Source organism: Caloenas nicobarica, chromosome 3 (assembly GCF_036013445.1).
Source record: "Caloenas nicobarica isolate bCalNic1 chromosome 3, bCalNic1.hap1, whole genome shotgun sequence".
NCBI classification, from domain to species: domain Eukaryota; kingdom Metazoa; phylum Chordata; class Aves; order Columbiformes; family Columbidae; genus Caloenas; species Caloenas nicobarica.
In genome coordinates this window covers 66,044,131-66,057,076 of record NC_088247.1, presented here as the reverse complement: position 1 = coordinate 66,057,076, position 12,946 = coordinate 66,044,131, and the positions used below count along the sequence as shown (strand labels likewise).

General features: G+C 39.7%; 1 protein-coding gene across 5 annotated transcripts in view; it reads left to right on the top strand.

The window, feature by feature from the left end:
- Positions 1–12,946, top strand: part of TIAM2 (TIAM Rac1 associated GEF 2) — a 115,072-nt gene that overhangs the window by 37,759 nt on the left and 64,367 nt on the right. For all 5 annotated transcript variants that reach the window (XM_065630977.1, XM_065630978.1, XM_065630974.1 and 2 more), the window contains 2 exons: positions 2,117–2,289; positions 3,701–3,925. In XM_065630977.1, the coding sequence (XP_065487049.1) occupies positions 2,117–2,289; positions 3,701–3,925 (398 nt within the window). The remainder of the gene's footprint in view (positions 1–2,116; positions 2,290–3,700; positions 3,926–12,946) is intronic.

Genomic DNA, 12,946 nt, shown 5'->3' with positions numbered 1-12,946 from the left:
AGGATAAAAAAATGATGTATCTTTAGTTACCTTTTGATAACACATGGGGGAAATACGGCAGTTTAAAATAGAACTTAATTTGCACTTTCCTAAAATGCAGAAATGGAAGTGGTTGCACAGTCCTGCTGCTGTTGAATACAAGAGGGGACTTGGTTTTGTTGGTTTAGTTTGTCCTTTTATGTTGAAATTATGACAGAAGTGCCATGCCTGATATGCAGAGTGTAACAAACCATATACTTCTTTTCAAGCTGCAGAAATCTCCAAGTGTTTCTGTGTCATAGAGAAGATCAAGTGAAGGCTGCTAAGGCGAAAGGATAGGACCAACCCTATAGGATTTGTTCTTACCCTGAATATTCTGCCAGACACTCTGGACAGTAATAGAAAAAGGTGCACTTAAGTAGTATAGAGGCATTTCTATTTATTGGATTCCTTCCTTTGAAAACTTTTCACTCATCAGATGATGACCTTTAGTATATATTTCCCTTTTACTTGTAACTCTTGTACATTCACTGGCACTGGAGAATGTGATGAAATCCATCTGATGATACTCACTTTTCATACAGTTTAGATTTGGGCTGTATGAGGACCAGTTTATTTCACCTCATAACTCAGTCCTTGTATTGGCTGAATTTCAGGTTGTCTACTGTATATGCATAGGGATAACAGCAGTGATATATTCATGGATTGCTAGGCCCAAGGGACCACTGTGATTATTTAGTTTGACTTGCTATGTAATGCAGCCATAGGTCTTCTCTAAATTAATTCCTGAATGAATTTGAGCACATCTTTTGGAGAAGGCTCGCCTTGCTGCAGAATCTACCACCAGTCTCAGAATTTCTAACTGCTTAGGTTATTCTCAGTTTTCAAAATGTATTTGTAGTATCTGCTCTTAGTTCTTCCAGGTTAAACATCCAGACATAGTATAGTATTAATTTATCTTCCAAATCAAACAAAGAAACAAAAAACTCCACCAAACCCACTCTTATTAAACTGCCGTTTCCCAGGGGTGACAAAGAGGTTTATTTACGTATTTTCTGTATGCACAACTAGCCTAAGAAATTATTGAGAAAGACAGGATAGCTTTTAAGTAGATTATTTTAGTAATGCAGTTCAGTCTGTGACTCCTTGGACAGGAAAATCAGCTCATCTCAGAGGACAGTGGATTGTAATGTGGGGCAGGAATGAAAGGCTGGGGGGATGAAGGAGACAGGCCCTTCTTAAGCCAGCTTCACTGCCAAAGGCAATGTGGCAGTGTAGTCATACTGTTGTGGACTTAGATCAAGTCTCTTCTGCTGTCCCCCAGAAGTAATTCTGCATGTTATACTCAAGATTGTCATCAAGGATGAATTTTGTTTTCTGGATGCAAGTCTTGTACTGTACATGTTATACTATCTATGAGACTGAACATGCTAAAACTCAACCCCTTTAAACCATTTTAAATTATTGAGATTGTGTTCATTGTCTAAGTCCACAATTTGCAGGTAAATTCAAGGAAATCCAGTTTGAATTTGAGAAGTTTATTCACTGAGTGTGTTGTTTGAAGACAAAAGTTTCTACAAATCTTTTCAACAAATAGATTTCTTAAGTGGCTGTCATGAGAGAGTCAGTTCAATTTAATAAAGAAACACAAAAGCTGATCTAACTAAGCAGGAGTTAGTCTTTTCTACATGCATTAAGATTTCAATAGCCTGAGTTTATTCATAGCGTTGCAGAATGGTGTGGGTCAGAAGGGACCTTTTAAAGATCATCTAGTCCAACCCCCTTGCTGTAGGCAGGGACATCTTTCACTACATCAGGTTGCTCAAACCACATCCAACCCGACCTTGAACACTTCCATATTGAAGTATCCTGTTTTTTTTCTCTTCAGTCCATGGGTGTTTGTTGTGTCTTTATTAGATGTCTGTTCCAACTTTTCATTGGCAAATTCAGCATTAACTTTGCCTGGTTTTCAATTTAGAAGATCTTCCTTTTTTCTCTGTTTCAAAAGAGGGGCAAAACTAACATTCCCTGTCGTTGAAGGGTGTTTTAATCACAAAAGCATTAATATGAAAGAACTCAAATGTGAGATCTAGAACTTACTTTCTCCTTATGTTTTTTGTCCCTCTGAATTGCGAAGGTTGTACTCTGCTGTTTTATGAGACCTATGGAAAGAACTCGATGGAACAGAGCAGTTTACCTCGATACGCTCTCTTTGCAGAAGACAGTATAGTACAGTCTGTTCCAGAACATCCCAAGAAAGAAAATGTGTTCTGTCTCAGCAATTCTTTTGGAGATGTCTACCTATTTCAGGTAACAGTATGCATATGTGACTATCCAGTTTTTTCCATTTTAGGATGTGTTTGTGAGTATGCACATCCATGTATGTAGTTGTTGATACACAAACATCATAGAATCATGGAATGGTTTGGGTGGGAAGGGACCTTAAAGACCATCTAGTTCCAAGCCCTTTGCCATGGGCCAGGACACCTTCCACTAGACTAGGTTGCTCAAAGCCCCATCCAGCCTGTCCTTGAACACTGCCAGGGATGAGACATCCACAGCTTCTCTGGGCAGCCTGTTCCAGTGCCTCCCCAACCTCATGGCGAAGAATTTCTTCCTTCTATCTAATCTAAATCTACCCTCTTTCAGTTTAAAGACATTACCCCTTGTCCTATCGCTACATAGCCTTGTAAATAGTCCCTCTCCAGCTTTCTTGTAGGTCTCCTTTAGGTACTGGAAGGTTGCTATAAGGTTTCCTCAGAAGCCTTCTGTTCTCCAGACTGATCACGCCTGTGCCTTTGACTTAAAAATAATAGTACAGTTACACTACTGCACTACACTATTATAATATTGATTTAAGGATATGATATGACTTAGTATATAATATTACATAATTTGGCTCAGTTAATTATGGTTCAGAAATAAAAAGAAGAGATCAAAAGTCTGCAAGACACATTTGGTACCTAGTGGTTATAAGGTTCTCAAAAATCAGCTTTACTATTGATTCTTTTTTTTCATATCTATTAAGATTCCACCCTTACAGAATGATAGGCCCAACCCTGAATCTAGTGGCCTCTAAGACAGTTTTCTTGAGCAAGATGTTAAAAAAAGAAAGGCTAAAAATAATCTAAAGATCTTGGCTGTTTAACTGCACCACTGGAAATGTTAATAAAGATCAGTATTATGTGGAACTGCCTGCATAGGTGATTCATAGGTGCACTTGTAAATATCTCTGGAGACACTGTGCAGATGTGCTCTCTTTACTTTGCTGTCCTCTCTCTACTATCATAGTGTTTTTTAAAAAAGCAAACGCCTCTCCTCAGACCTTACATGTAAAATTATCCCTGTTGCCATGTCATCTGCAGAAAAGGAGGTTTCTCTTTGAAACCTGTTGGGTTTTACCTGAATTAATTGGAAGGATGAAGGATGGAAGTCCCATCTTTACCATGACTTGTGGGGCTCTGTTGTGCTCCCAGAGCCCTCAGACTTTGCAAGTCTAAGAAGCAAAAGCTGAAGGTTGGAGTCAAGTCCTTACAGAGTGTGGAAAAAGCTCATGGTTCCTTCATTTGCACAGTTTTAAAGATAAAGCCTTATTTCACTGATTTTTAAGATAAAGCGCCTAAGAACTCAGTGAACCTGTCAAGAACTTCATGTCCTATAGCTGCTGACTTTTTTTTCCTCTGGTTTGCTTGTAATGTTGCACCATTGATTTGTTTCACAGGCAACAAGCCAGACGGATCTGGAAAACTGGGTTACTGCCATACATTCAGCCTGTGCTTCTCTCTTTGCGAAGAAGCTTGGGAAAGAAGACACCGTTAGGCTGCTGAAAAATCAAACCAAGAGTCTCTTCCAGAAGATTGACATGGATAGCAAGATGAAAAAGATGGCAGAGTTGCAGCTCTCAATTGTTAGCGATCCAAAAAACAGGAAGGCCATCGAGAATCAGGTAATGGAAACAATGTTTTTTACAGTAGCATATTTATCATTATTTCTTGCTTTGTGCACTGACTGTCCGTGCTTTCTAGGCCTGAGAGAAATTGTCTTGGGGATAGCTGGCACAGTAGTTGTAATTATTGCCAGGTTTCTACAGCAATCCAAAGCAGCACAGGAGGCAGGCTCCTGAAAGCTGAGGATCAGATTGAACTCTTTTTGTGAGCACAAAACTATTTATTTTCTCTTCTGGAAAAAAAATAATTAATTTTCACTCTTTTATTAATAATATCTAGTTGTTACATGGCATACCACAGGACATACAGTATGTTCTGTGAATAATTGAATTTATTATTGAATTGCATTAGAGATAGGTAGAGTAGAGAGTAGGTACTTAGCAATACCATTCTGTACCTTAAGACAGGAGGTAAAGAGCGTTATATCCAAATAAAATCAGAGAAAGGACTGAGGCAGCATGTGCTTCAGTTGAAATTTAGCCATGACTAGAAGACTAGGAACCACTGGGCTTCTTAAAAAGCCACATAGGAGTCTAAATGAGAACAAGAAGTCAAGACCAGAGTTTTTCATCCTAGGTGGAAAAGCACTGCTGTGAGTACCACTGGCAGCCACTGGGGCATTATACCGGTAGCAATTCAGTGGAAAGGGAGAGACTAACAGCCCTTCTTGTAACACTCTCTGGTTGCGTGCTGGGAATTTTTGATCTCAGTATAAGCCCGAGCCCATTCCTGCTTAGCCTTGGAGACCTTACATACTACAGGCCCGTGGCTGCAGCAGACAAAATGTTTGCATCCAAACTTGGGTCTGGGCTAATTTTGTTTTGCTGAAGCGAGAAATTATCTGACTCATCAGTTGTTTCCCCTTGCAACTTTAAGTATGGCTTCTGAACACCTGGTGTGTTATTCTGATCACAATTTCATATTATGGTGGTAGGAATGCCTGACTCTTGGCTGAAGCAGCAGCTTAGTGCTGAGGAAGATTCACCACTAAGATTTGTTTTTTAAACAAAAAAGAGAACACCCTCCTCACCCCCCCCCCCAGTTTAGTGTTCATGGCGTGTATGTACCTTGCCTGAGACAAAAGGTCTGGGCAGACTCATGAGCAGCTAGAACTGTTCCTCAGTGAAAATGCTCACCTTCTTGTTTGTATGGTGGTGCATAGACATCAGGCCTTACTCTGCTCTCACTTCCAGCATGTGAACCAGGAATCACTCCAGTGTTACCTTATGGAAGTATATTTTGAGGTGCTGACATCTTGCCCATGTCCCCAGTGTTGTAGCCAGCAACTGGTAAAAAATGCTTTAATTAGACATTCTTAGTGTTCAGGCAAAGGCTTCACTACCCAGGGCCTCTCGTGTACTAAACTTGTCTAGTAGTTTAGCCCAATAGGTCTGTGGACTGAAGTTGCTCTGTCTTTTATTTTATTAGGCTATTAACGGAAGATGTCTGATCATTTGAACTTGTTGACTACTATTTGAGAGCGCATCTCTATTTGCCTTTCCAGTCAGACTAGCTATTGCTCTGTCATTACTTTAGGCTGCACATTATGGCCATTATTTCCTTTGATACAATACAGCATAATTACATTTCTTTGGTTAGTGGAACACTTTTATTTTCATGAATTTGATGCTTGTCATATTTGAAATTCTTACTATACTGGTTTGAACTTGACAAAGGGCAGACTGACTGGTACTGATTTCACTGTCAAGCTCCTGTAGCACACTTCAGTCTGAAGCTACATGAGTAGAGTTCAAGAAGTGTGCAGGTATGTGTAGGGATTTGTGGTGCAGATGTTCATAAGCCATCAGAGTACTCAGATGTTCATAATTTATTTCCCGGTCACTTTTATTTCATGGTCCAGAGTCTACTGAGGTGAATGGAGGAGGAAAAATATTAAGCGTCTTTTTGTTGCTGAAGGTTTTGTGACTTAGAAGAATATACAGTTTTCCAGAGGTGTCTAGTGCTTGTAACATGTGATGCACTGAGGAGAAATCCTGATGTATATTAATTTACTGCTCCCCCCCATTAGATATTGATGCTAGTAGCTTATTTAGAGTCATTCGAAGAGTATTAATGATGCTCTCTTAATATCTGTTAATTAGATGTTCTGTCCTCATACAACTGCTGTTATTTTCCAGCTCAGTTCCTCGAAGAAGTTGGCTGCATTTTGCTAGAACTGAAATACATCACTAGGGCTGCAGAAGATTTATTCCTGTTAATCTTCTGTCTATGAATGTCTCAAAACACTGAATGAGGGCAAACCAGTGAGACAAAGAGTGAGATGTGTCATGTGCAAACATCCACTAGTTAGCAAACAATAAATTAATAATGAGCCTTTTCTCCAGTCTTGATCCTTTTTATCTCTATAAAATCTCTCCTTACAACTGCTGAGGGTTTGCCGGCAAAGTCGCTTCACAGAGAAGTCAATAAGTAACTGGATTTCCTAATCTCTTGATTTAATGTCTCAGAGATGGGCTTTTGCAAAGGAAAAAAAACCCCCTTTTTATAATTAGTAACCAAGAATTCTTAATATATTTAGTAAGCTAACAATTTGAAAAAACATTATTCCTGAGGGAGAAATTTGTATATATGTAGCTCAATTGTTTAGTAACTGTGATTGTTTAATTGTCTTTTGCCCACTTTGAGTAAAAAGAAGAATATAAATTCTGGTTTGGTTTTGTGTAAATTTGGTGGTGTTTTCAATCATGTGGCAGTTATGATCCCTACATGACGAAATACATTGTATTGCCAATACTGTAGTTAATACGCATGCCCTACACCAGTGCTGGAAAACTTCACTGGTGATATATTTTGGGAAGACAGCAGAAATAGTGTGATTGACTTCAGAGAGGCCACAGTGGTTTTTTTATGTAGAAAGATGAGGCACAGTCTTCATTTATTTTCACTGGGGAATTATCTTGGAAACTGTGATTTCTAAATCCTTTCTCCCTTTCCTTCCTCTTCCTCAGAAAAACAACCACCCAGCCTCAAGTTTCTATTTTCTTTCACATCTGTATTGATTTAAAACCAATATTTCTCTGCTGAAGACTTCGTAATTCACGGGACTTTACAAGCATGCAAAACCTTTTTTTGTTTCATGGTTACTATATCCTGAAATGCAGTTGCAGTAAGGAAATCTGGACTTGTAAAATTGCTGTGGTTGTTTTAATGTACATACATGTTTATTTTTGGTGTACAGCAAGTGGACTGAAGAAGCTCATCTGATACTGTCTTTTAAATTTGGTGAACATTCAAGCTAGCAATTGATAAAGCTAGTGCTAAACAGGAATGCGAACAAAAAAATTACAAGGAAGTTGTTGTTTTTCTAGAAGAAATGACTTTCAGAGAATTGATTTTATCAAATTGGTTGACAAATGTCTTCAACCTTGCGGCCTAGATCAGGGATTCCCTCTATCTGGGCTTACTGGTCCAATAATAATAATAATAGACGTATTTGCTGTTTGAGAGAAAATGGCAACCCTTGACATAGCTTTTGATATCGCTGGGCAGTTCAGAAGAGATGGATGAAGTGCCTGCAAGAGCAGTGTGCAGCAGCCAGTCCCAGTAGGCCACTGGTGGCATGGCTGGAAATCCCAGCTCTGCACATATTGTCTGTATGTATTACTATATGCAATAAATACGTTGTGGGTGGTGCTATTTCCCCAGGGCACAGCTTCTCCCCCAGGCTGAAGAGAATTAGGATGAAATGTAGCAAGTTTGAAAATTCCCCGGTGCTGAGATGAATTTCAAAGCCCATGGAGTCACAGTCTCTAAATAAAACAGTGTTAGTTTTCCCAGCTGTTTAACCTGCTAGAAAAATTTCAGTATTTGCTGTGAATATGCAGCCTTGTCTAACTGCCACTGAAGTCAGCGAAAGGGATTATTAGCACTTATTCAGAGCTCTTTCAACAAAATATTGCACATTAAGTCAAAAGCGAGGCTGTCTGTGCCTGTAGAACTGTGTTTAATGGGATGGAAAATCTACCTCACAGTGAGGGCACCGCAGCTCTGAGTGTACTTTTGTATGTACTTGGTACATAAATCTATTCTGTTGTCTCATTTTAGAACAATAATATGAATAATAGTTTCTTGAAAGCATTCTGGGTTTTTCTCTTCAAATTTTAATATGTTGGTATAATCATGTTTTCCAAGCTGTTCGAAGGTTTCTAATGTGATTCATATTTTCTGTTTGCATGATACTTAATTTACTTATCAGATGGTTTATGGACAAAGGTATTTACTTGCAGGCACTGAAATGATGAGGGATTAATGAGAAGAACAGGCATGTGCTTGGAGACGATTTTTATGAAAGTTTTCATGTGTGTCCTCCAACTAAAAGTAGCTTATATGTTGCCATAAAAATCAAAATAAGGGGATCGGTATGGTAGTGTCCTTATTAATCTGGATAGTCATGAAATCCATTAGTACCTTTCTTCTCTTCCCTGTGGTAGTCTTCAGCTTTTTACACAGAGTAACTTCATTACTTTTTTTGTTCAAAACGTACCTGACACTTTCTCTTTTCACTGAGGTTTGTAGGAAGGTGACTGGAATAGTTGGGGGGATTTTATTTTTCAGGTCCCCTTACAAGCCCAATTTTCATGTCTTCATTTTCTGTAAACCATCTACTGAAATGTTGTCTGACATTCTGATAAAAACTCACAATGACAACACTCAAAAGAGAATATTTTCAGGGAACCTAGCTAGTACCTGCCAGTTTTGCTGCATACGAATTTGATGTGAATCACAATATACAGTTACTTTTCTTTCTTCCCTGTCCTCCTAAACTAGAAAAAATGATCTAAACTTGTTATAACAGATCTTCAGTTTGGGTGGTCTTTAAACTGGCTAGAGCAGAGCTCCACTACCTGAGAGATGGAGTACTATTTCTTTTCAGGTGTCACTCTTCAGTGTAGGATGGTCCCTGTCTACATCATTAGCAAAATCCTTCTCTTTTGGTAGCAGATTGTCACTAAGGAGTGAAGTGAGTAGGCAGGAAGGTCATCTCCATTCTCATTACCGCTGTAATTACCGTTTTGCAGATGGGTGAATTTCCATCTTTGTTTCACAAAGGTTTAGTGTAAAAGAATGAAAAATAAATAAACTGTTACTGAATCTGGAGTTGCGTGGCATTATCTCGTACAATGAAGCTGGTGAGGGAGCTTGGGCAGGAAGGGCTGGTCTTCTGGTTTCTGGGGAGGGGCAGCTGGCTGATAAGATTCAGTGACTTTCTTAATTACATCCCTAGCTATAGACATGCATGCAGGACTGCCAATTTCGATCAGATTATTGGCAAGAATGTGAATTAGGTACACGTGGGTGCACTTTTGTGCTATCAGTGGTATTTGGTGTAAGATTTCCTCTGTCTCTTTTAGTTAAAAATGATGAAAATTCTGTCCTTCCAAAACAAGCAGAAAGATGGCATTTATTGTAAAAAAAGCTGTTGTCTTGTTATTTCAGGAAGCTTTCTTAACCAGTCACTAAGCAGACTGAAGAATAAAGGGTATTGCTAATTGCACATCGTTGTACTTGATTATGTTCCCTTTTTCATTTCTTTGAGCTGAAAGTTATGACAGTATCTCTGTAGAGTCCTTTAAAGTAATGGAATTTCTGGAAGAGTGATGTTTGTGGTTCTTCAAGTTTTCTTTAGGAAGTAATGACAATAAAAATCTTTTCCTTGTCCCCAGAAACCGAGTGACTCATTTATCCAGATGGGTACAATATGAACTGTGTCTGAGAACCAAGGGCTGGAATGCAAAGAGTTTGGTGTTGTTTGTAATGTGGCTGAAAAGCTGTTCATATAAAACAGCAGCAGAAGTTTCTTTTAAATCCATAGAGTTCCCTACATCAGCTTGCAGAGACGCTTTCCGTCTGGAAAGAAGATGTTGCATAAGGGAAAATTCTCAATTTCTTACTGGTGTATAGATGGTGAATTGTTTCAGCGAGGAGGTCATGTTTCTGTGTGTTATAAGAACTGTTACTAAATCCAGTTAATTTTAAAGGCTTAAGCACTGAGAGAAGGCCCTCCTCTCTCCATGCATCTTTTCTTTTGTGCTACCCTAAATAAGTGCCAAGTAGAAAACTGGTATTTTATTACAAGGTGAGTTGTCCAGTAAGTTTATTCCATCCTTCCTCTAGGTCCTTGAAGTATTGCTGCTTTGGGTTGTTATGGTGTCATTTCTGGCACTGCTTTCCACTATTCACATACTGATTTGGGTTTTATTACGCTGAGCTCTTCTTACTTTGTACAGAACAGGTATTTGAAAATTAAACAGTCTTTCCCCAGCCCCACAAAAAACGGTGTTTGCACTTTACTGTAAGAAGGGCGAGGAGCCAGGAGCCCTTCCTTTTACAGTTTGCAAACCCTGGGCATGTTCTAGTGGAGGTGCCGCGAGAAGTGCCACCTGCTGAGAGGACTGTATAGCACGTAGGATCTGTGGGATCCCCACATCCCTTGCTGGAAACCGCTGGTCTGTATTGTGTGGTCTGAACGTATTTACCCCTTACCTTTCCAAAGCTCACACTTAAGAGCTTACCTATAGAAAACTTAGCAGGGTTATTGAATTAACAGAGACCTGCTTTTGAGCATCTTCCTTTAGCTCAAATGTTTGCATGATTTAAAATGTAATTAATTTACAATTGTTTCTAGCTCTTAATAGATTTTTCACTAACCTGGAGGAGAATTGGTTATTTATGTTCTCAAAATGAGCATTACTGGTAAAGTACTGCCAAAAGTATCATGCTGATGTTCCTTTGTATGTTAACTCTTTAAAAACTCACTCTTGAACTAAGTTGCTGATGCAAAAGCTCGTCCCTTCACTTAGCACTCCCCATGCAATTACTGTCTCGTCGCTGCACCAGACTTCATTGCATGAGTTTTCCTGGCGGGCCCAACTAAGACATTCATGGCCCTAATTCTTAAGGCTTCCCACTTCTTACCTCTTTCTATCTCTGCCACAGCTTTCTTTTTTTTCTCTACCTTACAGAGATCCTGCGAGGCTGAATACATTTGTTTGGGTGGCCTCTCCTTGTCTTTCTCCCAGGCGCTGTCATGCTGCCACTGAACCTAGAAATGCTTGCCTAACATTTACCTGTATTCAGAATGACATTTTCCCTTTCCTCTAGGAAAAGCCTTTAATGCTTTTCCTGGAAATTCACATGAAGGTTTTGAAACAGTGACTGAAAGAGGTTGGTTTTGGATGTCCCGGGCGCTGTAGCTGGAGGTGCGGGCAAGTGCAACAGCTGAGCAGGTCACACGAGGAGCATTTCACATGTGCTTGCTTGTTTTGGCATGCCTTGTGTCGTGCTGTATCTCTTATCTCATTGCAGTCTTGCTTCATGCTGCTGTTGGCCTTTGTCACCCACTCCTGCTCTCACGGCTGTCTGGTGCATCGACTTTCCCCTTTTGCTTTCGAGCAGATTTCAAAAGGGCGCTTTGTCTGTGCATGATGAAGTTAAGTCCTTGAGCCGTCTTTTGGGCAGTCCTCCCATGCGGGGCAGAGATTTGCCTCACACAATAGCAGAATAAGGATTGCAGCAGCTAGTCTGCAGCCTGTAAATTAACTTCATGGACCAGGTCACACTGTGCTTTGAAGTCGTTGCTTTTTTGTGTGCTTCCCCCGCTTAGTCTTCAAGAATATAAATCTTTAGGAAGAATTATCATCATTTAAAAGGCTTAGACAAATAGCAGCTGGTATTGGTTCGTGGTCTCCAATTGGTTCCAGACATCCCTGGTTTTGATAAGACTACAAGACAATCCCAGAAATTCCCTGCCTACAGCTTTTGTTAATGCCATTAAACGTAACATCGTGATTACTGATGCTTTTGGAGCTGATTAGCTAACATCCTGAGTGACTGATAAACACCGTAATTTAATTATTTCTTCAGAATGTCCTCATGTTGTACCCTGCTCCCCCTTCTTAGATTATCTTTATTTTAAACTCCAACTTAGTAGAAATGTTTAATGGGGATTTTGAAGAAGGCCTCAGAACACAAAGACGCCTGTGTTCAGCTTGTGCTCGATGGTCACAGGATGCTCCACTCCAGCAGTGCCCAGAACAAGCCTTGCTCTGTTCCCAAGCTATTCAAAGTTGGCTTGGCTCAGTACCCATAGAGGTGTCATCCCAAAGGGAAAGACTTCACCTGAGCTTGTAGCTTTTGGCTTTGTGAAAAGCTGACAACCATGTTTTCATTCTAGTTGAGTGTTACCACAAAGTGCTGGTCACAAAATCTCCTGTTGGAGTCATCCCATGCGTAAAGTACTGACAAGCAGAGAAATGCTGTGTGAGGAGTGTCTAAGAGCACACACACAAAAAAAGCAAAGTAAAGGGCAATGATTAAATAAACCCAAGAAAAAATTATTTTTCTTTCTGGGGTGCAAAGGATGCATGTTTTGAGTGCCTGTGATGGAGATTAGATGAGGCATCTTTGGTTTTGAATGTCTCTGTCGTTTTTCTGTGGACTTTTGGGAACTGCTTTCATCATAAGGTTTTGGAAATTCCGACTTTTTCTTTTAATAGTCATTCCTTGATAGTTTTTTGTTTGTTTTGTTTTTCAGTCTACTGTAAATTACAATTTTGCATTTTCAGATGTACAAAAGAGTATATTGTCTTCCCTTTCTTCACCTTTTCTGCCATATAAGATTACCTCTTCCAAAAGTATAGCCATAAGTGATGCCACAGTTTGTGAGCACACGTGTAAGGCAGCCAGAAGAGGTTTCTTAGCACTGTTTTGTTAACAGGGCCTTTTTCACCCTTTCCTTGCTTCTTCATTGTTGAAAGTAAGAGGCAAGATACTTGTTTAGTTCTTGTGATACATGGCAGAGTTATAAGGAAACTGAGCTGATTTTGCTTCTAGATGAGCCTGCAGGTTATAGTTCACCTGAGATTTTTATTGCGTTCATCAGCCTGTTTTCTGAGGCGCAAAGGTGCTTGTCCCAGCCTTGGCTAATCTCAGTGTGAGGTGATAAAGTCCCGTGCGCACAGGGACAGGCAAGGTGTGCAAGTGAAAGGTATGAAGTCAAT